Source organism: Urocitellus parryii, chromosome X (genome assembly GCF_045843805.1).
Source record: "Urocitellus parryii isolate mUroPar1 chromosome X, mUroPar1.hap1, whole genome shotgun sequence".
NCBI lineage: Eukaryota > Metazoa > Chordata > Mammalia > Rodentia > Sciuridae > Urocitellus > Urocitellus parryii.
Genome location: NC_135547.1, coordinates 128,165,021 through 128,191,156, shown reverse-complemented (window position 1 = coordinate 128,191,156; position 26,136 = coordinate 128,165,021). Strand labels below are relative to the sequence as shown.

General features: G+C 47.1%; 1 protein-coding gene across 1 annotated transcript in view; it reads right to left on the bottom strand.

Annotated features, from left to right (window-relative positions):
- Positions 1 to 322: 322 nt before the first annotated feature.
- Nlgn4x (neuroligin 4 X-linked) overlaps positions 323 to 26,136 on the bottom strand; it is a 79,866-nt gene continuing 54,052 nt past the window's right edge. The window contains 3 exon segments of the mRNA XM_077793929.1: positions 323 to 1,175; positions 6,087 to 6,876; positions 8,265 to 8,450. Coding sequence (XP_077650055.1) covers positions 323 to 1,175; positions 6,087 to 6,876; positions 8,265 to 8,450 — 1,829 coding nt within the window.

Genomic DNA, 26,136 nt, shown 5'->3' with positions numbered 1-26,136 from the left:
GGTCACGGAAATGGATGCTTTTTTTTTCACATTTCACAGGGTCAGAAGTGGATTGGGGGGGGCGGGGGGGTGCAGAGGGGGGCGGGGAGGGGACAGGTCGATTCCAGGAGCGAGCGTCGAGCGTCGTGGGCAGGGTCACCAGGATGACCCTTGATTTTTCTTTTTTCTATTTTTTTTTTTCCTGTTCGATCCTCAGTCCTGGGGGATGCCAACCTCGGTCCTGGGTGGGAGATGGGGGCGCCGGGTTCTGTTTCTCTCTGGCTGCAGGGGACAGGGGACCGCTGAGGGCGGGCGGGGGAGGGTGGGGGAGGGGAGCGCGCAGCTATACGCGGGTGGTGGAGTGTCCGTGGGGCAGGTTGGTACTGTTCTGTCCCCCGCTGAAGGTGTTGAAGGTGTGCAGGGGCTGCATGCCCGTCAGCGTGTTGGGGATCATGGTGATGGTGTTGGGCGTCATGAGTGGGATGTCGTCCGGGGACCGGCGCAGGGTGAGCGTGTAGTCGGGCGGGCAGGTGAGCCGCAGCGTGTCGTGCGCCTGCAGCGACTCGCACTCGTGGTCGTGGTCCAGCTGCTTCATCTGCAGCGACAGGATCTCCTCGTTCTGGATGTGCGCGATGTCGTTGGTGGCGCTGCGCGGCTGCGGGCTGGGCCGCCGGTGCGTCTCGTGCCGCCGCTTGTCCTTCTTGTAGTAGAGGGCGGCGAAGGCCAGGATGTTGAGGAAGAGCAGCGAGGCGCCCACCGCGATGGTCACGCTCAGCTCGGTGGAGTAGTCGCGCTTGGTCTCGATGAGGACCGTCGTGTCCTCGGGCCCCGTCTTGTGCGAGTCCTTGCTGTGCTTGGGGCCGCTGGCCGGGGTGATGGCCGGCCTCTTGGTGGTGGGCCAGATCTTAGCAGGGGAACGGCGGGTGCCGTAGGGGAACGAGGTCATGTCGGGGGGAGGGACTTTGGTGGTGGTGGACACGTACTGGAAGATCTCGTTCAGGTTGTGCAAGTGGGGGACCAGCTCCAGCCAGAAGGCCACCTTGGTGGCCCGGTAATGGTCCCTCACCCGGGGCTTGAGGCCGATGTGCAGGTACAGCTGGTCCTTGGGGTTGTACTTGGACCAGGCCACCTCCTCGAAGCGGTTGGGCTTGGTGTGGATGAACTTGGTGTCCTGGGGGACGGGCTGGTTCGGATCCCTGCGGAGAAAGGAGCAGGGGTTAGGGGAACCAGGTCACCCTCCAATGCCACGGAAATCTCGGCACGACCCACCCCCGTGGGGATCCGTGACAGGGTCATGGCCCCCGATGATCATGGCTGAGCTCAACCCGAGCCCCTTCTGCTTGGATCCAAGGTGCAGCTACCATTTTGAAACCAAAGGTAAGTCCCTCTTGGTCTGAAGGATAATTGTTCCCCACAATTTCCCTGCTTTTCCAAGGCATGGGATTTCTTACACTCAAGGCATTGGACCATGCCATGCCTCCGGGCGAATTGGGTATTTCAAATCACTTTGAAACGGTCCATCTCAAACCACGGGTCATTTGTCCCATAGGGACAACGGACAGTGTTTGGAAATATTTTTTGGGGGGAGTGTGTTGCTCCTTGGGGTATAGGTCAGCAATGGTGCAAAACACCTCCACGGAACAGCAGAGATACGACCTTAAAAATAAAATTGAATGAATGCACAAAAACTATCCCCCGATGTGGACAGGAGGGATGGAGAGGATTGTGGATTTCAGAGGCTACACGGGCTGACCCAGTGAGCACTCTCTATCTCACTCAAGAACGGACATTGAAAAGTCCATGGGTAGATGCTGGAAGTTCAGCACGGAACATCAAATAAAAACATGCTCTGCTATTGCATAAACGGCTGAGAACTCAAGAAATATTATTGATCATCTTCCAATACGATTATTGGAATGCGTGAGTGATGGCTAGGGAAGGAAGGCCACCTTATTGTAGACTAGAGTCTATCCTGTGTTTCCTGTATACGGTGTACACAGGAATACTGCATATTGCATGCTCTGTACCACAGTGTATGCCACCTATATACTCTAAGTGGCATACAATATACCATTATATAGTGTACCACAATGTTCAGGTTTGGATATGAGGTGTCCCCCAATGCTTATGTGTTAGACAATGACAAAAAAATGTTCATAGGTGAAATATTTCCACTATGATAACCTTGATCTAAATAGTGGATTAATCCACTGATGTGGATTAAGTGGGTGGTAACTGCAGCAGGTGGGGGGTGGCTGGAGAAGGGGGTCCCTGGGCTGTACCTTTGGGGTCTCTGTCCTGTCCCTGGTGAGCAGAGCTCTCTCTGTTCCCTGGTGCCCTGTCCTGAGCTGCTCTCCTCCTCCAGGCCCTGCCGCCATCTTGTTCTGCTCCCCTTGGGCCAGAGCCATGGAACCACTTGTGTATGAACTGAGACATCTGATACCATGAGCTCCAAGTAAACTTTAAATTGTTCTTATTGTGTACTTTGGTCACAGCAACAGAAAAGTCGAACAAAACACACAATATCCTGTTTACTAAGTGCCAACTGTATACAGTGCCTATGTGTGTCTATGCATATTTGTATGCATATATGCATATATATATATATATATATATATATATATATATATATATATATGTCTAAGTCCATATATCATGAATTTTCTTACCTACTTACCAACATTCACACGTTTGAAAAATCATCCAGTTCGGATTTTTTACATTTTTCTTTCTGCATGTTTTTGGAAAGACGTCTGCTTCGATGTGACGCCTCATGTGTCTTTTATGTATCTTGCAAAAGGAATCTCAGGTCTTTTCTCTTTAACTGGGATCTGCCAGGAAAAGGCTGGGCCTCTGTTTTTTTATTGTTTTCCAAGACATGAAAAGGGGTAAAGATGCCTCCTCTTTCCCCCTCGGTGTGAGTTTGCCGCCCGGCATCTATTAGATAGAGAGCTTTTATGAAGCGCCGAGCCACCAGGACAAACAGTGGTCTGTCTGTGCGGCTCCCGGGCTCTGCGGCCAGGAACTCAGTGCATGTTCCAAAGGTAAAGAGAAACACATTTATTTTGTTCTCAAAGAATAGAGCAGAGGATTTGGGAAACCCAGATAAGCCGGCTGCAGCCCGATAGCATCTAGCCATTAAAGGTCTGGGAGAGGCACAGGCAGGATCTGTGAAACCGCCACCAACTCTCAGAGCTGAGCAAACCCGGGGCCATCTCCCTAGTGGGACGCTCCAGAGACGGCAGGAGGCCAGTGGAGAACCAGAGGCTCATATTTCCCAATTTGTCCTTCTGCATCCAAATAAGATTGATGGAGCAGCTGTCCTCCACCAGGTGCCTCAGTAACTCCTCCCGGACACCAGGGGGCGATGTCTGCTCAGCCAGAAATACCTCCTGGACCAAAAAAAAAAAAAAAAAAAAAAATTCCCTACATTTTTTTTTTTTTTTGCATGGGTTTGTGGCTTTGGTTGGCCATTCTAGAAAGATCTTCCCATTCTCGAATTGCAATAGCACTTGAAGTCTCTCATGGGGGAGGGGGGTGCGTAGTTTGCTTGGTCCCCGACCTCATCCCCTTACCCCTTTATTTTGTTCTGAGGATGAACCCCGGGGGCTTTGGGCATGCCAGGCAGGTGGTCTACCACAGGTCTGAGGACCTACTATGTGATTCAGTATTTTTAAAAAAGAGCAAACCGGGTGCAGGGGTGCACGCCTGTGGTCCCCATGACTTGGAAGGCTGAGGCCGGAGGATGGCAAGTTGGAGGCCGGCCTCAGCAAATTAGCGAAGCCCTGTCTCTAACTTTAAAAATTAATTAATTAATTAATTAAAAAGGGAAAAATGTAGGATTGGCTATGGCCATTTTGGTCCCAAACAGTGTTTTTAGATTTATAGCTTCACCAGGACCTCATTCCTCACTTCTGCTAGAAGCAACAACTATGTCATATATATTATTAATATTATTATTATTTTTGGAGTGGGGGACTGGGGATTGCACTCAGGGGCACTCGACCCCTGAGCCCTGTCCCCAGCCCTATTTTGCATTTTATTTAGAGACAGGGTCTCCCTGAGTTGCTTAGGGCCTCCCTTTGGCTGAGGCTGGCTTTGAACTTGAGATCCTCCTGCCTCAGCCTCCCAAGCCGCTGGGATCACAGGGGTGCGCCACCAGTTTAAGAAGCCTTCCCTCCTGTTTGCACACAAGAAATGAAGTGTCCTTCCAACTTCTCTTGCATGTATCTTTCCTTTCTTCCTCTTTAATTATCATTATAACTCTTTTTTTTTTTAAATAGGGAAAGCACCAAGCTCATCCTCAGACACATCGGCAGCAGGAACAGCTAATGAGAATTTAATGGCTTTATTTGGGTTTCATTCTTCTTTACTGGGTCAATTAAACATATGATAAACGACTCTGGCTTTGCATTTAGGGAAGGCACACAAAGGTGATTTTTGAAACATGTAAGAGACAAGAAGTAGGCTTTTTTAATGAGGATTGAGATGGAACTTTTTGGTACAAAGTAAATAATAGATGAAACTGTGCAGGGTGGCATAGGCCTGTAACCCAAGAGGCTGGGGAGGCCGAGTCCGGAGGATAGCAAGTTGGAGGCCAGCCTCAACAACTTAGCGAGGCCCTAAGCAACTCAGGGAGGCCCTGTCTCTAAATAAAATACAAAATAGGGCTGGGCAGGGGGCTCAGGGTAAAGTGCTCTGAGTTGGAGTTCCATCCATGGTATCCAAAAAATAAAAATAAAAAAGATGTACTACCTATACCAAAGTATATCTACATCTCTGCCTATTTTTGTAGGCAGTTCAGGATATATTTATAAATAAAAATTTGAATATGTGTTCTATGCATAAAAATATAGAATTGCATCTATAGTGTTAAAAAGATACATACTGAACAGAATAAAGTACAAGTGCATGTCTACTTATTATCTATTATCGTCTATCTATATATTTAGGACATAGAAAAATCTTGGTGGCTGTCCGTGATTTCTGTATCCATGGATTCAAGCAATCACGAGTAAAAATAACTTGGAAGAAAACCTGTGTTTCTGCAGAATTTCCCATCATTATATCCTAAATAGCATGGTATAGCAACTATTCTCATATCAGTATTATAAGTCATCAGAAAATATTTAAAGTGCATAAGACAATGTGGACGGGTGGCATGTCAATATTGGGTCATTTTATAAAAGGGACTTGGGGGTCTTCAGAATCTGCCAATTGTGGAGGGTTTTCTGCAATGAACATACTATATGAGAAATGGATGTATAAATGTGTGTGTGTGTCTGTGTGTATGCACACACACATCTACATATATTTATATGTGCATATATAGGCACCCACATGTATACACAACAGACATCTAAATTACATACAGTCACATATGTCTACTCAATACCTAAAGATACAGAAAACCTATGTTGATACACCTTTGTCATTATCCCGAGATTTCCTTGGTTCCTGGGTTTAAAATATTTCACTCCACCTTGAAAACAAGACTCCAAAATATGGGTCAGGTCAGTTGCCAACGTGGACCGACACGTTTCAAAGAATCCTTTTACTTAACAAATGAGGTCAGGTCAGGACTAGGTTTGCAATTCTGCCTTCAGAAATCAATAGTGCAAAATCTGCCCATCCTGCACCAGCGAGCACCAGTTGGAGGATTTTTCAATAAGCACCAAGCACTCTCAGGTAGAATATATAGTGAAATATAGAGAGAGAGAGAGAAAAAAATTAAAATATAAATAGATAGAGTACCAGAGATTGGTTGAATCCAGGGCTGCTTAACCACTGAGCCACACCCGTAGCCCTTTTAAATTTTTACTTTGGGACAGAGTCTGGTAAGTGGCTCAGGGCCTCGCTAAGTGGTAGAGGCTGCAGCCTCCCATTTGCAATCTTCCTCCCTCAGCCTGGTAAGTGGCTCAGGGCCTCGCTAAGTGGTAGAGGCTGCGTCCTCCCCTTTGCAATCCTCCTCCCTCAGCCTCCGCTGCTGCTAGGATGACAGGCGTGCACTACCACGCTTGGATCATATTGCACAAGTAAAAGAAATGATTTGGGGGTGCAGATGTGAGTAGCAATGGAGCCAAGGAGGAGGAGGCTGCGGCACGTACCCGGTTTTGGCGAAGTTGGTCCAGTAGGTCATGACCACGGCGCTGAGCATCACGTCGTTCTTGGAGAAGTTGCAGCTGAAGAGCTCCGTGGGGCCGATCATGGGGATCCCGAAGACGTAGGGGACCTCGTCACCATGGGCCGAGTCGGCCCAGCTGGGCTTCATCTCGCTCTGGCAGTGGTGGTAGAAGGCGTAGAAGTAGGTGGGCGAGCCGTACTGCGCGTGCAGGTCGGCGGTGGCCACGGCGGGGGCCACCCACTGGTGGTCGGTGAAGAGGGCCACGAGGGTCTTCCTGCGCGTCTCGGGGTTCTCCTTGTCGGCCCAGTCGGTGTACATGAACTTGATGGTCTCGCGCAGCGTGTCCTTGCCCTCGGGGTAGCCGTACAGGTTGTCGACGAAGTTGGACACGGAGAAGTCGAAGTCGTTGGGGGTGACCCCGTCCTCGTTGTCCACGATGCCGTCCACGAACTTGAGCCCCTCGCCCTGGTTGACGCCCAGCATGATATCGTAGTTGAGGAACTCGCCCTGCTCCATGAGGATCTGGGGGTCGTCCGGGATCACGTCGCCGTCGATGACCGGGCCGAAGGCGATGTGGTAGGTGGCCGGCGTGATGGCCTGCTGGATGAGCTCCTTGTGGTTCTTGTGGCGCAGGCACTCCACCAGGTCCGTCGTGTCCAGCATGTTGCAGCCCACCTTGTCGGCCAGGAGGCGCGTGTACTTGGCCGGCTGGTAGTTGACGGCCCAGCTGGACAGCGCCGTGCCGCTCTGGATGATGGCCTTTTGGAACAGACCTACGGGGAGGGGCGAGCACAGAGACGCGAGCCAGTGAGAGCGCGCGGGTGCGGGGAAGCGACGTCCCGGACGCTGCTCCCGTCCCCACCCCCCACCCGGGGGCGCATGAACGTTTGCACCTGGCACCACGCAGCGGAACCCGTGCGCACCAGAGTGAGGACGCACGCAGGATGCATCCGCAGAGCTCTGCTGCCGTGGTATGTCTGCACGGATATATCTCCAGATTTAAAAAATAGAGAGAGAGAAGGGAGGAAAAATGCAGTTTATCTTTGCACCATTGCATGGATTTTATTTTACTTTTATGCATTTATTTATTTATTTATTTATTTTTTGCTAATTTGGCTTCATGCACGTGCGTAAAAGTGTTCCCTGGTATCCTCCTTCCCCCCAAACGCATGCTCTGCCCATGCATGAGATCCAAAGAGCTTGCATTTCACAAGCAGAACTTCAGGACTGCGCTGGAAAAAAAAATTTAAAATAATAATAATAATAATAATAATAATAATAATAATAGACACCGGAATCCGATTCAGAGCAAGAATCCAGGGAAGCACGTGCGGTCTTGCCTTTGGCTGAAAGATATCAGGCTTTTAGGTTTCTCACGGAATAAATCAGTGAGCTACGCTTGCAGAAATCTTCAATGGGTCTCCAATTAGCAATTTTTTTAAAAAAAATTCATTCGTTTCCAAATTATATCCGTGCAAAACTGAGTTTGGTGAGGTTTGTTTTGTCCCATGAGAAATAAAAAATGCCTGACTCCGAGGCAAGTTTGGAAAGGCCTGGGTAATTTTAGGAGCAGGATTCCAGGTGTGCTCAGCTCTCGGTGCAGCGGGAGGCACGGAGCTGTGACCAGGGGCGGAGGTTCATGCCCTGTCGGTTTTGAAGGACAAGGAAGCCATCAAAGGGGGCGGGAATATGATGGCTGTCAGGGGGATGAGGTTGGACAGGTTGGAGGATTGCGAGGAGATGACATGGGATTGGGGCGTGAAGCTGCCTAATGTGTCACTCAAAGGCACCTGGGGACCCCTTTCTGTCAGAAATGCACACTGGAGTGGACTGTGTTTGTCTCTCAAGAGCAACGTGTTCAAGAGCCCGGGAGGAAAATTGCATGTCATTATTTGACCTATTCCAGGCATTTATAAGTTAAATCAAGAAGTTAAAAATGCTACAGGAGCTGCACCGGGTGGTGCACCCTTGGGATCCCAGCAGCCCCGGAGGCTGAGGCAGGAGGATCGTGAGTTCAAAGCCAGCCTCCGCCACAGCGAGGCCCTGAGCCACTCAGGGAGACCCTGTCTCTCAATAAAATGCAAAATAGGGCTGGGGACGGGGCTCAGGGGTCGAGGGTCCCCGAGTTCAATCCCTGGTAGGCACCGTCCTGAAAAATTACCTTCCGAGTAGTGAGACAAGGTCAGAAGGCTCACGCAGGAAGCTCCGGCCCCTGAGCCGAAGATGGTCACTCTCTTGGGGTCCCCTCCGAAGGCCCCCACGTTCTCCTCGATCCACCGCAGGGCCTGGATCTGGTCCAGGAGCCCGTAGTTGCCCTTGGCCGCCTGGTCCCCGGTACTCAGGAAGCCTGCAGGGATGAGACCCGCCTGTCAATCACAGCGAGCACCTGCACCCTGTGAGCATCCAACATTTTTTTTTTTTTTTGTTAATTGCATTTCTTCTGTGAAGGGTCTGCTCAGATCCTTAGTTCAGTTACCGATGGGGTTGGTTACTTTTTTTGATGTTATCTCTGGGAGTTGGGGACATGCAGATTCAAAGCACAGGGAGATTCCGTCTCACCCAAGTCCGAATGGCAATCGGGACAATCAATGCAATAAATACAGGTAACCATCAATAGGGGCGAGGATGTGGGGAAAAGGCACACGTGCACGTGGCTGGTGGGACTGCAGATGGGCGCAGCCACTCTGGGAAGCAGGATGGAGAATCCTCAGAAAACTGGAAATGGAGCCACCATGGGACCCAGCTATCCCACCCGCCAGTTGATACCCAAGGGACTTAAAATCAGCCCACGACAGGGACACAGCCACATCGATGTTTATAGCAGCTCAATTCACAATAGCTAAGCTGTGGAACCCACCTAGGTGTCCCTCAATAGATGAATGGATAAAGAAAATGTGGTATATATACACAATGGAATAGTACTCAGCCATGAAGAAGAATGGCATGATGGTATTTGCAGGAGACTATCATACTAAGTGGAATAAGCCAATCCCAAAGAACCCAGGCCAAATGCGTTCTTTGATGTGTGCATACTAATTCACAATAAGGTGGGGGGTTATAGAAGAACAGAGGTGCTTTGGATTAGGCAGAGGGGAGTGAAGGGAGGGGAGGGGTGTGGGGTAGGGAGGACAGGAGAATGAATGGGACATTATGACCCTGGGTGCATATGTGACCACAGGAGCAGGGTGATTCTGCACCATGTGCCACCAGAAGGAGGAGAAGTGACACTCCATCTATGTGGGACGTGTCCAAGTGCAGTCCACCGTCACGACGGAGAACTAATCAGAACAAATCATTTCAGATAAATACTAAAAAATCTGGCGCTTTAATCACACTCCAAACCCTCCACTCCTATTCCCATCTCCCCAACTGTCCGCCCGATATCAGGAAAGGTCGCTCCTAACTTTTACAAAAAGGAGGATTCTCCCAGGGGACAGTTTAGATTTTGCGAAAGACCATCACATGACCAACAAAGTGTCTCTCCCGTGATGGATTCAGGTCCCTTCGCGGCAAGATGGAGAGTTACTTTGGCAGAAGCAAAATCACGCATCTCTTTCCCCCCCCCCCCAAAGCATCCTGCGTGTTTCATTAGTTGCATGGACCGTCATCCAGAGGCGTCCACTGCCTGAGATTTTTCCAAATGGAACAAACCAAGGACCAGGGAGATGCTGGACCAAGAGCGTCTAAAACTGCAAATCACACTCTGTCCAGCAGGAGGCGCACACGGACGCCCCCACCTCGTCTTCCTGCAGGGATTTCTTCCCTTTGCACCTGAGGGAACCCCACTCTCCTGGTCAGAGGGGGGCACTTTGCAAGCCTGAGGGGGACCCACCGGGTAGGAATCCCCCCGGAGCAAGACAGCTGCCAAGGTCGGCATGGGAACAAGGTCGCACAGAAGCCAATGTGCCTGGGGCGTTCTGGGGCAGGTGAGCTGGGGTTCCAGGGGACGCTGGGACCTGGAGCAATTGTTCATGAGTGTTTAATGAGCAATTATTTAAGGGTGACCTCCGACTCTCCAGTCCCCACGGCCATGGCCACTCTGGGCCCCCCTGGCCGCTGCTGCCTGGTGCTCAGTGGAACCTGTTCTTGCAGATTTTAGGGTTGGAGGAAGGAGCCTCGTCCCCCTGGGTCCCGGGACCTGGTCTGCGTCAGGGTCCCAGAAGTCCCCCCTTCAGGGTCCCCTGGCTCCTCTCAGGGACATGACTTCCCGCCTGCATGTCCCCTGCGGGTCACAGGTGGTGTGTGAGGACGGTGGGGGAGGCTGTACCCGGAGAGGCCAGGCAGGGCTGCAGGTCCAGGGCTTCGGGGAAGGAAGCTGTGGGGTCAGCACCGGGGGCCGTTGATGGACAGGAAGGGACTTTGCTGAGATGCCCAGGTCCTTCTCTGCAGACTCAGGACTGGGTTTGTGGACACCGGGATCCCTGCAGACCTTAGGGCCTCCCTTTGGCTGAGGCTGGCTATAAACTTGGGATCCTCCTGCCTCAGCCTCCCAAGCTGCTGGGATGACAGGTGTGCACCCCTGTTCCCAGCTCCATTCGAGGTATTTTGATGCTGACGGATGAAAACCAGCCAGAACCCTGGGATTGCAAGCCCCGTCTTCCTCCCAGAGTCGGTTTTCCAACACACACACACACACACACACACACACACACACACACGTGCTGTCGACACAGACTCCTTCCCTGGGCTCCAGGGCACAGGGCCAGGCTGGGTGATCTCCGGCTCCACCTCCAGGCATTGCAAAACCTCACCCCATAAATCATTTTTTGGCTGCTGACCTTATCCGCCTGCCACGTTGCTCTCTGGGCAATTCCAGACGGTGCCTCTGTGGATAGGCCCCTGGCAGAGCACAGCGCCCCCTGCAGGCCAACCCCAGATGAGGCTTCTGTCCGGTTGCTTTTTGATTTCCCTGCACACAGTAGGCCCGCGCGCTCCAAAGCTTTGCAAAATGGGCGAAGTCAGGAAACTGAGACTTCAGGACTAGGTGGAAGGGGAGTTTCAGGTTATGAAATGGGGAGGTTTGGGGTGATGGAGTCTCTCCCCATAGATTGAAGGATGCATCTCAGGCTCCTGGTTGCAGAAGGATTTTGCAGAAATGTAATTTGCGTTTCTTTATGCAGTGTCTCAAGTGTTCAGTTGAAAATCGAGACCAAAAATTAAAGGACTTTTTTTTTTAACTGTTGCATAACTTAGGGAGATTTTTTTACTGGAGAATTTTTCGAAGGGTCCCCTGCCCTCATTAAATTTATTTTTAATTAGAATTTGTAAGTTATTTGAACCGAATTCATATTTTTTTCACCACCCAAATAGGTGTGCCCCAGAAGACATAATCGGTGCCTGGCTTTTATCTCCTCCTTTGACTTATGTGCACCCCAGTAATTGCAGCAATCCGGGAGGCAGAGGCAGGAGGATCAGGAGTTCAAAGCCAGCCTCTGCAAAAAACGAGGCCCTAAGCAACTCAGGGAGACCCTGTCTCTCAATAAAATGCAAAATAGGGCTGGGGACGGGGCTCAGGGGTCGAGTGCCCCTGAGTTCAATCCCTGGTATCTACCCAACCCCCCCCCCAAGAAAAGCAGATGAGGTTAGCAAAGCTCCTTTAGTGCATGACTTTGAATGAGGTGATGGCTATCAAAGTACTTCACCTTTTGCAAAACCCCATAAAACTCGAGTTGTGATTATCATGTGCAGGAAAATTTACTGAGGACTTGGGTGCAAATAGATCAATGCTGATAGCACAGATGTTTCAAATTTTCCCAATGCACCCCATACCTGGGTGCAATTACTAGGTGCTCATTTAAATGTATATATTGAATATGCATATTGAATATTGAACATATATGTTGAATGCATATATCAAATGTTGATAATATGTTCATACTTACATTCTCTTTAGCTCAAGGTCCAGTCCCCACGTTTGAAGAGGGACAACTGAACCAAGAGTTGGGGGAATGTAAGAAATGCCCATTGAACAAGCCACATTTAAAAGAGGTTCTTGCTAAAATCTACGCCTCTGTTGCGTATTCTTTTTTTCCTAGAACAGCCGCACAACCCAGTCTCATTTCCCGCCCATCAGAAGTCTCAAGGTCACCCAAGCGGAGCGTCAAGGTGAGGAGGAGCTTAAAATAGAGATTCTAGAGAAAATTGTTCAGTGCTCTTCCTGGACGCTAAACCTTAGGACACGCACCGGCCTCCCTTGGCTGCACTGGAAATGATGGAGAGAGAGAGAGAGGAGAGAGAGAGAGAGAGAGAGAGATCCTGCATTTCTCTTTGGTCACCAACCCCAAAAGTGGGCTTCAAAAGAAGAGAGAAAGGAAAGAAAAGGGTTTTCTATTTCCAGAAATAACAATCTCACCAGCAAATGCCCCTGTCCCTCCATATCTCTCTCCCTCTCTCTCTCTCTCTCTCTCTCTCTCTCTCTCTCTCTCTCCTACTTCACCTGCAAGAAATCACGAAGTCAGACGGGTGCTCAACTTGAGCCCCCATATTCTCAGTTATTTGGGGGAAATGAAAGGTACTGGGTGTTGTATTCTTGGGCTGCCTCAAACTGTCTTTGAATGGGGCCAAACTGTCTTTGAAAATGGCACAAAAATGTCTAGACATATCTATTTGTCACCTGTCTGAGTTTGCCCTTTTACCAAAGAAAAAAAGAGCCAAGAGAAACCCTTTCTGGTAGTTTTGTTTTTTTTTTTTTTTTTTAATGGACAAAAGATCATTATTATCCATATTTACTCTTCTGTTGCATTCTTTTTGATGGCTGAGTAGTATTCCACATGGAACCACATTTTATTGATCTAGTCACTGGGTGGTAGATGCTCATTCCTTAGCTATTTAAACCACATGTGTGTATGAGTGTGATTCATTTGAACTTGTCTACACTCACGATTCTCTATAAGTTATCACTGGTACCTGTTTTAAATTTCTTTTTCTTATCCACGACCCTATTTTCAAGCTAGAAATCTGCAAAATTCTTTGAAGCTTGTTCGTGATCGGCGTCAACTGCCTACGAAGTGCAACCTTCTTGATGAGGAACGTCCTTTGTATTTAGTATCCACTGGCATCCTGCCACCTCTCCGCCATGTTGGTAGAATGCCTACAAATGCATTTTTCAAAGGAAGAATAAAGACCCTTCCGGGTGGACACAGACACAGAGGGTGGACACCCAGTCAATCGCTCAAGATGAACTTTTTTTTTTTTTTCACAGATTTTCACTGAGGTGCTTAGAGCCTTGCTCAGTTGCTGAGGCTGCTTCGACCTCACGATCCTCCTGCCTCAGCCTCCCCAGCCAGTGGAGTGACTGGTTGTGCCCAGCTCCCTGGCTTTGTTAGGGCCGTGCTTCTCCTTGTTGGCAAAAGTGCTCTGAGCGTCACCTCGGATCCGGGAGGAAGGTCCACGTCAATCGGTTGTCTTAGAGAATGATTGACAGGTGAATGGCGGTAGCCACCAATCCCGCTGCTGATGCAGAACACGCTCCACCTGGGTCCAGCTGACGTTCTGCAAAACAGGCTTCCTAGGTCCGGACTGCCACTCTTCACAAATGCGTGGTTTCTAGAATTTTCCATGGCTTCTGTCTCTGGGACCTGCAATGCCATTTCCCATGAGCGTTTTTGTAGATCCTGCAAAATCCAGCAGACTCAGGGGAGGTGATTGGCAGGTCTGCACCCCTGGCCTGCCCCGGGGGTCTGGTATTTAGCGGTATTCAGAGGTGCGCCCGTGGGCTCTGAGGCAACCAGGTGTGGTTTCCCCCGGGGTCTTGGGATGAACCGCCCGGTACGGGTTTCAGGGTTTCGCACTGCTGCATTTTGGTGTCGGTATCTCTCCTGTTTCAGATTTCCTGCCTGCACACAGGCGGCAGCTGAATTATTAACAATGTTTCCCTTTGTTAAAGGATCCCTCTTCCTGCGCTCTCTCGGGCATTGTACATTCAGAACCAAGAAGATACACTGTTTCAGCCTCAGGAGGTCGGGAAATGCAAATCTGATGGCAACCAAAGCAAGAAGACGGCATCCCCCGTGCGCGTGCATTGCAGCCCTCTGTTTGAAGAATCCCTGGGAAACGAGGGAAGTGTCCCTGAAAGTTCATGTGAGAGAGCTTAGAGAGGAAATGACTGGGTTACAAGAGGTGTAGACTGAAAGTGGATTAATCCACTTGGATGGACTCACTGGGTGGTGACTGCAGCAGGTGGGGTGTAGCTGGAGGATGGGGTCCCTGGGCTGTGCCTTTGGGGTCTCTGTCTTGTCCCTGGTGAGCAGAGCTCCCTCTGCTCCCTGGTGTAACCTAATAGTGGATTAATCCACTTGAATGGACTCACTGGGTGGTGACGGCAGCAGGTGGGGTATGGCTGGAGGAGGGGTCCCTGGGCTGTGCCTTTGGGGTCTCTGTCTTGTCCCTGGTGAGCAGAGCTCCCTCTGCTCCCTGGTGTAACCTAATAGTGGATTAATCCACTTGAATGGACTCACTGGGTGGTGATGGCAGCAGGTGGGGTATGGCTGGAGGAGGGGTCCCTGGGCTGTGCCTTTGGGGTCTCTGTCCTGTCCCTGGTGAGCAGAGCTCCCTCTGCTCCCTGGTGTAACCTAATAGTGGATTAATCCACTTGAATGGACTCACTGGGTGGTGATGGCAGCAGGTGGGGTATGGCTGGAGGAGGGGTCCCTGGGCTGTGCCTTTGGGGTCTCTGTCCTGTCCCTGGTGGGCAGAGCTCTCTCTGCTCCCTGGTGCCCTGTCCTGAGCTGCTCTCCTCCTCCAGGCCCTGCCGCCATCTTGTTCTGCTCCCCTTGGGCCAGAGCCATGGGGTTGGCCACCAGGGACTGGACCTCGGACACCATGAGTCAGAATAAATCTGTCTTCCTTTTAGCTGATGGTATTAGTTATGTGTCAGAGCAACAAGAAATCAACTGACAGAATAGGAGGTAATTATTGGAACAGACCAGTTTAAAAAAAAAACAAAACGGAAAGAGACAAAATCATTATCCTCAAGGAAATCTATTCCAAGTAGGGAGGTATGAAGGTGAAGTCGAAATGTCACTGTGGATGTCACATTCATAACATAAATAATAATCAAAGAGATTAATAATTAATCATGCATCAGAATTACGGAATTGAAGGAAATTTTGAGATGACCTTCAGGTTGGAAGAACAGATGAAAGAACATTCCTACAGTTTATACAAGAATAAAGGAATAGAGATGTGCTTCTTGGAAAAATGGGTCCCCAAGGCAGGTGTAGCAACTTCAGGTAACAAAAGGAAGAAAACAAATTAGAGCAGGAGACACAGGGGAATGAGGTCAGGAAGATACCTTTGAAATGATAAAAAAGCAAAGAACTAATATTGAATGAGCTTATCCAGTGCCCTTAAAAGACTCATAAATGTGAAATTTTAAAACATGGAATGCAGAAAAATTGTACAAGTCTTCTTGGGGAAAAAAAGAGTGGAAGAACCAGTATTGAATAGGAGTCATACGGACAGAATGCCCTGAATTCAAATCCTAGCACTTTAAAGCAACCAAGAAAGAAAACAAAAGCAATAACAAACAACCAAAAAAAAAAACCAAAGGGTAAGATTGACACCAAACTTTGCAATTTGCCCAGGATACTAGCAGAGACAGGAGCGAGGTGTCTAAAGTTTGGAGGCAAACGACCCTGAACTTCATCTTTACACTTGGCTCAATGTTTATGTAACTGTGGAGGCAGAAAAAGGAAAAATCAGTTACACTGAGGGTCTCATTTCACCAAATGGAGGTTTACTCTGAAAATCTTCTTGGACAAAGTACACAGGCACACATGCAAATAATCTGAGAAGAATGGTATAAAAGATGTGAAGACTAACAGCTTTTAATAAGTTAATAACATTTAAAAAAAAAAATTAAAAATGGCTAGAGGCTGGGCACAGTGGTGCAAACCTGAGATCCCAGAGGCTTGGGAGGCTGAGGCATGAGGATAGCAAGCTGGAGGCCAGCCTCAGAAACTGAGCAAGGCACTAAAGCAACTTAGCAAGACCCTTTTTCTAAATAAAATATACAAAATCGCCTGGGGATGTGGCTAAGAGGTTAAGCACCTCTGAGTTCAATCCCTAGTACCACCCTAAAAATAATACACAAAAGAAGAATAAATAGATAACAAGCCAGAGGTAGAAGGGTTGGGGTGGAGAAAGAGGGGTCACAGGCTTGCACATTATTTGACCTGTTTAGGGAATGGCCCAAAATTGCCATATTATGCAATAAATTCATAGATAGATTCTACATACTGTGCAAGTTGAAGGAAATTCATATGTACAAAAAGAAGTTTTCTGAATATGCACAAATATACTTAGAAAACAACAGGGAAAAAAACAAATGGTAGTGTGTGCAGGGAGCGCTATGTTGGTGTCAAGAGGCAAAAATGAAGGAATCGAAATAAGTCTCTTTGATAACGTCCCTGGTCCCTTTTATGGGCTGCATCCTCAGGAGCTCAGCCCCTCCCAGAGCCCCACCTCCAACACCAGCCCCTGGGGTCTCCATGTCAGAAAATAAATGAAGACTCTGCGTTTCTGGGTTAAAATCTTGCAGAAAATAGAAATAAGCATCCTTCTTTCTCTGTCTTTCTTTTTTTTTCTGTTTTGGTACTGGGAATTGAACCCAGTGGTGCTTCACCACGAAGCAACACCCCCCAGACCTTTTTATCTTCTTTTTATTTTGAGAAAACGTCTTGCTAAATTGCTTAGGGCCTCAGTGAGTTGCCGAGGCTGGCCTCCAACTTGGGATCCTCCCTCCTCAGCCTCCTTAGATGCTAGGATTACAGACGTGCGTGACCACACGGGGCGGAAATGAGCGTTTTCTTAGAAAGTGGAGCTGATCCAAGTTGGTGCTAAAACCAGGGAAGAGCAGAAGAAAGAAGGAAAATTACTGCCTCTAGTGTTTTATACAGAATTACCAGAAAGCACAATGAATATATAATGATCCACAATGTACTGAACCTTATATTTCGCCACTAACTTTAACCTGAGAAAGTCCAAGTGGACAATTTAGTACAAGAACCGATTAAAGGCAACATTTTGATAATGTCAATAAACCAGGAATAACTACCTGGTTTTATGATCCCATGTTATCAGATTAAGGATATCGCTTCATTTGGCAGCATCTGCCTATAATCCAAGCTACTGAGGAGGCTGAGGCAGGAGGATCGCAAGACGGAGGCCCGTCTCAGCAACTCAGCAGGACTGCAAGCCAGTTAGTGAGACCCTGTCCCCAAATAAAAACATAAAGGGCTGAGTGTGTCGCTCAGTGTGGTTCATGCATCTTCGTTCAATCCCTGGTGACTAAAAAAAGAAAAAAAAAAGAAAGAAAAATGGGAATATAAAAATGTCCAGCCTCTGCAAAAATATTCAGAGCACAGGATGCATTTTTAAATAGGCACCCAAACTTCTATTTTTTTCCACAAGGCACCTGTGCACGATATTCTTTCCTGCACCATTTGCAAAAGGTGAATCTGGATTTAACTTTGAGCTTTGGAAGCACTTAACTGTGTTAGGATAGAACTGCAGAGTTTGGGGGTCTACGTAACCGTGGACAGAACGGTCTCTTCTCATGTCACCAAAAAAAACCACTATTTAATTAAAAACAATTCCAGGTGCAGAAGAAGATTGTAAAATCGGCAATAAAGACCCCACTGGATACATTACAGAGTTTTAGAAACCGAGTTTTGTAGAAAAAAGAAGGAAATCACTCAGAACTCAGAAGCTTATCCCCCTTGGGCAGAAATGGATGCAGCTAGAGGCTCAGAGGCTGTCCATGGCGAGACCTTATTTTGATTTGCTTTGTGCACAGAAAGATGCGCTTTTAATTAATGTTCGATTCCTATAAGGATGGCGATTACTCATGTCCACAAAGGGAGCTTTCTTTAATCAGAAAACGGAGCAGGGAAAATAGTCTAAGAAAGCTGCACGTAGCACGGTGAAAAAAAGAGGCAGGTATTTCAAACTAGATGCATCTTTTCTGAGATTTTAGGTCAAACAAAGAAATTGACCAACACGGGAAAGTATCTGAAATGCCCTAACCCTCCCCATCTGCAAATTTAGGTCTGGGGTCGAATCTTAGATGTTTGCAATAATTGTCTAAGGGGCTGAGCTTGGTTGAGTGGAGCTTGGCGGAGGGTTAGGTCTCAACCTGGAAGAGGTCGAAATCTGTCCTCGCAGATCTGTTGAAGATCCCCCCAAAAAATCCCCAGCGTAAAGGTGACCAGGACTTGTCCCCTGTCAAAGGTGGACTTTCTCATCATTATGACGAAAGGCTCCCTCTTTCTCCCTGAATCTTCTTTTAAATGTGCTGAAGATCATCGGGTGTAATCCCAGCGGCTTGGGAGGCTGAGGCAGGAGGATGGTAAGTTGAAGGCCAGCCTCGACAACTTAGGGAGGGTCTAAGAAAGTCTGAGAGACCCTGTCTCAAAAATGAAAAATAAAGAGGGCTGGGGATGTGGAGAGTCAGGATCTCACTGAGTTGCTTAGGACCTCGCTAAGTTGTGGAGGCTGGCCTCCAGCTTTGGATCCTCCTGCCTCAGCCTCCCAAGCTGCTGGGATGACAGGCATGGGCTCCGGCTTTGGGCACCTGAGTTTCCCCCCCCCCCTGATTTGAGATGCTATCGTTGCATATGGATGCTCAAAGGGATCCCAGGGCACTTCTTGTCCATCAGAAGCCCACGTCACCTTGCACACACGGAGGTCGAGAGCCAACGTCCCAATGCCTTTCTCTACAGCCGACTTCCAAAAATATACCCTGTCCTTGTGACTTGTAATCATGAGGAAGGATGCAGGAGATGGCAACCCCCCCGCCGAGTTCCCAGCTCCCGAAATTAAAATGAGAAAGAAGTGAGTCAGGAAGGAACACGGGAAATAATTGGGTCGAGTTGGCAACCTCCACCTTTCTGCATGCACGAAGCAGGCGGCAGAAGCAGGTGACTCCCCTATTTTTAACGACCTGAAGGATCCTGCTGCTGAGACATTCATGTCTTTGTAGCTTCATGCACGACTTAGTCCACCGGCCGACTGCAAAGTCCCTTTCTGGTCACCACGTTTGGATTCGAGATTTCTCCTCCAGCCTCGTTCATTCTCCAATGAGCTCCGATTTCAGAGAGAATTTGGAAGTTATTTAAACAAATAACTGGAGGCTGAGGCAGGAGGATGGCAAGTTGGAGGCCGGCCTCGGCAACTTTGTGAGGTCATTGCGAGTTCAAGAGATGCTGTTTCCAAATAAAAAAGGGCTGGGAATGGGGCTCAGTGGATAAGCTCCCCATGGTGCAATCCCTCTAGTCAAGGAAAGAAAACCAAGAGATGCAAACGGCACATTCCAGAGACGAAGAATCCTAACTATGCAAATGAAAATAACGCAATTATTTTAAAAATAGTTTGACATTCAGAGGAGAGAATTAGATCAGGGGAGGAGGAAAAAAAAAAAAAAAAGGCGTGTTACTTTGTTCCTGAGAACACAAGATTTCCAGAGAGTAGAGGGATCTTGGAAGGACTTCCTGCGTCCTTTTGCAATGATTGAAATCGCATTAAAAATGCAATTATTTCCCAGTGGCCGGTGGATAGAAACCATCTGCTTCTGCCTCGTTGTTGGAGATGAATAGCGTCGAGAATTTTTATTTGCCCTCTCTGTCCTTCTGGAGAAGCAAATCACGCCTAGTTCCAGTGTTTCCACGTGGTATAGGTTACCCACCCGTTAGGCATCCGGGAGCTGTGCTGGTTATCAGACCAGAGAGGTTGTTTTTCACGTGGGCACACAAAAAATTGCACAGCACCCATCGGGCACGGGACGCTCCGGGGTTTTAGACATCGACAGAGAAGTCTCAGAAGACATCCTCCAGGTGAAAGGGACCTTTTGCAGGTGCAGAATAGAGAATCCCCAAAGACCGTCCAATATTTATATATGAATCCATAGAAATGTGAATATATTCCATGCATAAAAATATACAGAATTGCATCTATAATGTTCAAAAGATGATAATGAATATAATAAAGTGCAAGGGTATCTATTTATTGTCTATTATTGTCTATTTAATGTATTTATGACCGAGAAAAAAATCTTTGCCTCTGTGATTTCCACATCCACAGATTTAACCAACCATCAAAGACAATAATTTGGAAGAAAACCCGTGTCTCTACAGAATTTCCTGTCATTACACCCCAAAGAGCACTCCGTAGCGACTATTGATAAAGCAGTACTGGACACCCGTATTGGACGGACAGGCGGTACCTCACTTTTTCCTCTATTGTTGGTGTGAAATGCTGTGAGAAAAGTCCTACGGTTCTCACAGGGTTTGCACAGGACCTAAAGAAAAAGGAGGAGACCCAAATCGGTCACTAGTGTTTCTGTGATTCCTTGCAGAAATCAATCAAATGGAAAGTGTCACCAGGCAGAGAAGAGAGATGCTCAGAAACCTATGGCTAAACCCAGCTCAATGGTGCATGTCTGTCATCCCAGCAGCTTGGGAGGCTGAGGCGGGAGGATCGCAAGTTGGAGGCCAGCCTCAGCCAAAGGGAGGCTCTAAGCAACTCAGGGAGACCCAGTCTCTAAATAAAATGCAAAACAGGGCTGGGGTCGGGGCTCAGGGGTCGGGTGTCCCTGAATTTAATTCCCAGTATCACAAAAAAAAAAAAAGAAAGAAAGAAAGAAAAAAGAAAAGAAAAAGTTGGTGAGGTCTCCTATGTAAACAGCATGAGAAATTCAAGAAAGTTTTTTTTCCAAAATAAGGAAATTATTAAATGATTTAGAGAAAGACGGGTGCCCTCAGGAGATTTAGTCTCTGAGAATCCTTTGCTATCTGGGACAGAGAATCCGAGCTGCATGCAGGAGAAGACGGATATGAAGTGAAGACGTTTTTGTGGAAGTAGTCATTTTTCTCAGGATCCTGGGGTTTCTCTGATGGATCTGTTCTACCCACCAACATGTGTATTTCATTTTATTTTATTTTTTTGGTGAATAAAATGTCAAATATCAAAGCGACACACTTTGAGGAAAAGCGCGCTATATTAAGACCTAGAGGACACACATGGCTTTGTGAGGCACGTCTTATTCTTAGACTGAAGGTGTTTGCGTGAGTGCTTCAAGGCAAAAATAGAAATGGCTATATTTAAGCCGGGAAACGGAACAAATATCCATGCTACCCCAGTTCCTGCCTGGCAGACGCAGGCAAAGAGGAATCCAAGGGAGGTTTTGCAACTTTGCAAGAACAACTCGAACAGGTAAGAAATGAAGAACCACAGAATTCAGACGCATTGAACAGAAAAGACGGAAAACCAGGCAGGTGCAGTGTGCACCCCTGTCATCCCAGTGGCTCAGGAGGCTGAGGTAGGAGGATGGCAAGTTCAAAGCCAGCCTCCACCAATGAGCCATATCTCCTTTTGTTCTTGCTTTTTTAAATTTAATTTTTTTTTAAAAAAGAAGTTTTGAGACAGAGACTTCCTAAGCTCCTTAGTGTCTTGCAAAGTAGTTGAGGCTGGCCTCCAACTTGTGATCCTCCTGCCTCAGCCTCCCAATTTGCTGGCATTACTAGGTGTTCACCTCTGTCCCTTGGGTTTATTTGTTTATTTTTTCAACTTTTATTTTTACATATTTATGTAATGACAACACACAAAAAAAATCTGCCATGAACACTGGGTATCACTTGTACGGTGTGACTTTGGATTGTTACTATGCCATGTGAAAACAATGTCACTCTAAGTTGTACCTGGGGACAGTTCTCTCTGCTCACAATATATAATAGATAATTTATGTTATTTTTTAAAAATCCAGGATGGTTCAAGACAATAAAATGTGCCATAGATGTTTTCAAAAATTGGTAAAGCAAAAAGTAAATCAGATATTTAAGTGATAAAATATTTTCACAAACTATGAAATTTGCAAAACCACATCAGACTGTGCAGCAGACGCACGATACACCTGCCTTCATTTTTGTGACCATCTGCCTTAAACTTTTTCCCCGGTGCTTCGGGCGGCAGGTGGGAGAGTGGTCGCCAGGGCTATGCACAAGGTCCTGCGGTCACTGCCCAGCACCAAGGAGCCAGGAGTAATGTGACCTCAGACCAGGTGCAAATATGATTCGAACCGAAGATCAACACAAAAATCAAGATGCTGCCTGTTACGGATGAGCTGCAGGAAAATGCTTGTCAACTCTCCTTGTCAATAAGGAGAGTCAGAAAACTCTTAAGTAATTTAACATTTATTTTTTTAAAAAAATAAGAGGGAGCAAATCGGCTCTAAAAATAAATAAAAGACAAAAAAAAAACAAAAAAGAAATTAAAAAAAAGAAATGTCTTCTTTCAGGGCAGGTTCACATGACACACAGCTCAGGATGCTTTAAGAGATGCCACTTGTTGGGAGTGGCCCTGGCTCCAAAGACTAACTTCCTCATCCCCAGAGAAGAGGCGTCTAATGGTGAGCCCTGCTGGCTCACCTGATCCTTACCCACCAATCAGAGCCCTGCTGGCTCACCTGATCCTTACCCACCAATCAGACTAGACCTGCTGGCTCACATGATCCTTACCCACCAATCAGAGCCCTGCTGGCTCACCTGATCCTTATCCACCAATCAGACTAGCCCTGCTGGCTCACCTGATCCTTATCCACCAATCAGATTAGCCCTGCTGGTTCACATGATCCTTACCCACCAATCAGACTAGCCCTGCTGGCTCACATGATCCTTACCCACCAATCAGACTAGCCCTGCTGGCTCACCTGATCCTTACCCACCAATCAGATTAGTCCTGCTGGCTCACCCGATCCTTTCCCACCAGTCAGACTAGCCCTGCTGGCTCACATGATCCTTACCCACCAATCAAAAAGCACCCCATGCCAACTGCGAGTCTGTTTGAAGGTAATTCAAGCTGTGGTGCATCGTGATTGGCAGCTAAAGTCTTCAGGGCAAATGCAAATAACTTTGTGACCCAGAGGCTTCCAAATACTGTGAGTGGTGCAGTCGACAGGTCCCCTCCCTGGATATCAGGAAGAAAATCCCCTGCAGCGCTACCATCAAAGTGAAAACGATAACTGAAATCGATAGCTACATGGGTGTGCACATATATCTAAAGCCCATGCACTTTAAATATATAAACTTAAGCTTGTTACATAGACACATGTTGACTGTGTTCAGAATATTAGCAAATTTTTTAAAAAATATTTTCTTTTTTAGAGGGGCATGACTGGGAAAATCAGTTGTAAACTTTTAGTCCCAATATTTTTGGTCTAAAAATTGTTAAAAATTCTGGCCCGGGGTGGTGGCACTTGCCTGTCATCCCAGCAGCTCACGAGGCTGAGACAGGAGGGTCGTGAGGTCAAAGCCAGCCTCAGCCAAAGTGAGGCCCTAAGCAACTCCGTGAGACCCTGTCTCTAAATAAAGTTCAAAGTAGAGTTGCGGAGGGGGCTCAGTACTTGAGTGCCCCTGAGTTCAATCCCTGGTACCCCCCACAAAAAAATTCTAAAGTATTTTAATATTAAGAAATTTCAAATTGATTTTTAAATGTATAATATATGCATAAAATATACACATATGATATATGATATATGCAAATAATATACAAGTATATTATACACGCATAATTCGGTATGTTATATATTCAATATTACATATAATATGCACATACTATATTATATACTATGTAACATACTATATCATTTACTATATATATATATAGTATAGTATATTGTATGCTATACAATTGCATATACATACATTAATCTTTATATATAAAATATATAGAATACATAGTATATATAATTACATACACATATTAAGTGTTGAATATATGACATATAGTATATATACTATATATAATTACATATAAATCCATTACATATTACATATATAAAGATGTATGATATATGTAATACTATATATGTACACATAATATGCATCTATAATATGCATTTATTTATATAAAATAAGTGTACACATAATATGCCTATATGTACACATAATATGCATATATAATATACATTTAAATAAATAAAAAATAAATATACATAGGTAATATGCATATTTTGTGCAATATGATATATAATAATACTCTATGTAATATATCATACTATGCAATATATAATATTTAATATGTAACATACAGATAACACGCATGATGTTTTCATACACATCGTGTGTGTGCACAACCTATGGTGCATATATAACGTGTGACATGTAAACATGTGGTTCAAGGGGCTCTTTCCTATATATCCAGGTCACATGATCCCATACGTATACCACACACATATTCACCTGAGTGCATTACATATGCATCTATTTACATATATTAATATTAAACATGAACCTATTTGCATAAATATACATATCTAGAGATTCTGACAATCAGGGCTCAGACATGAACTGAGTGAGGACATCCCAGGGCCCACATCAGCCAGGGCCATGTAGGACGGTGACGTAACCCTGCAGGAAGCGGCAGGTTTTGCTGTGGGGGCGGTGGGTGGTGGCACTCAGGGGTCACCCTGAGCATGACAGGTGGGTCAAAATGACAGGCTGGAGACCTGGAGCCTCACAGGGAGAGATGGAGGCTGCCTCCATCATCCCTGTGGGCTGCCGGAGCTTCTCCCTGTCCCTCTGTTGCCTGGGACTGGTGTCATTACGGGTCCCTTGGGCCTGCAGGTGGCTCTGGAGATGGCCACCTGTGACTGTGGAGCTCAGCCCCTCTTCGGGTGGCACCAGGGTGCCAAAGTGACAGAATCTGGGCTGTGCACTGGCTGATGGCAGTGGTGTGTTAGTGTGCAAGGGGTGTGTGTGTGTGTGTGTGTGTGCAGAAGACATCCGTGTCCAAGTTCACTCAATGGACTTGGGGCTCGTTTGTGAAGCAAGCTAGTCACGGAGCGTGAGTAGAGCGGGAGGCTGAGGCAGGAGGATTCCCACGTTGGAGGCCAGCCTCAGCAACTTAGAAAGATGTTGTCTCAAAATTAAAAAAAATAAAAAATAAAAAAGTAAAAATAAAAAATGGTGGGGAAGGTTGCACCGTGGTCAAGAGACTCTGGATTAAATCCCTGGCGCCAAGAAAGAAAGAAACAAACAGAAAAGCAAAGCAAAACAACAAAAAAGGTCATTCTTGATAAAAAATATAAAAAATATTCAAACCTCAAACATCCTTAATTCCTTATCCTCCGGCACCTTTTGGGTGCACACCTGAGCGGACACCTGTCAGCCCTTGCCGGATTTCCACGCACTGGAAATGGAGACAAGAGAAGCATTTACCTGCCAGGACTTCAGGGCTTTATGAGTTTTCCTGAGCGCTTGGTATCGTCCTTTGAATTTTGAGAAATTGGCAGGTAGGAAGTCGTCGGCCACAGGGAACAAACAGCCCCCCGTCAATCTCTGCTGCCCGTGAGATTTTCCCATCGTCTCATGCACAACTGAACACCCACCAAAAACGGAAAGGAGCACAACTCTGTGATGAAAGTTTTGCGTTTGCCACTGGATCGTGACCCACTTTCCTTCCGTCACGGAGGACAATGGAACATTGCCGCCTTCGCATTTAAATTTTTTTTTTAAAGTGTGTTCTTTTCAATAGCCTTTTCCTGCATTTTACCATTTGAAAGTTGTGAGTCTCTTATGTTTGGTTCTGTTTTGCTTTTTGGAGACAGGTTCTCCCTAAGTGGCTTAGGGCCTCCCTACCTTGCTGAGGCTGGACTCCAACTTGGGATCCTCCTGCCTCAGCCTCCCCAACCGCTGGGATGACAGGCGAGTGGCACTGTGCCCCGCTCTCCTCCTTCTCTCTTCCAAACTGTCATTTTAGGCCTGAGCATCACAAGGTGGGGAGCATCAGGGAGTACTAGCACGAGCGATGGCAGCTCTTTGGGACAAAGTCCTCCAAACCTGCCAATCCCCTGTCTCAGGGATCTTTAGGAGCTATGTTTAGGATCTGTGCATGAACGTCTGGGAAGGAATGCTCCTGAGCTCGGTGGCCGGGCACATAATGTGGTACACACCTGTCATCCCCTGGGCTCGGAGGCTGAGGCAGGAGGATGGCAAGTCGGAGGCCAGCTTCAGCAACCTCAAGGCCCTAAGCCACTCAGG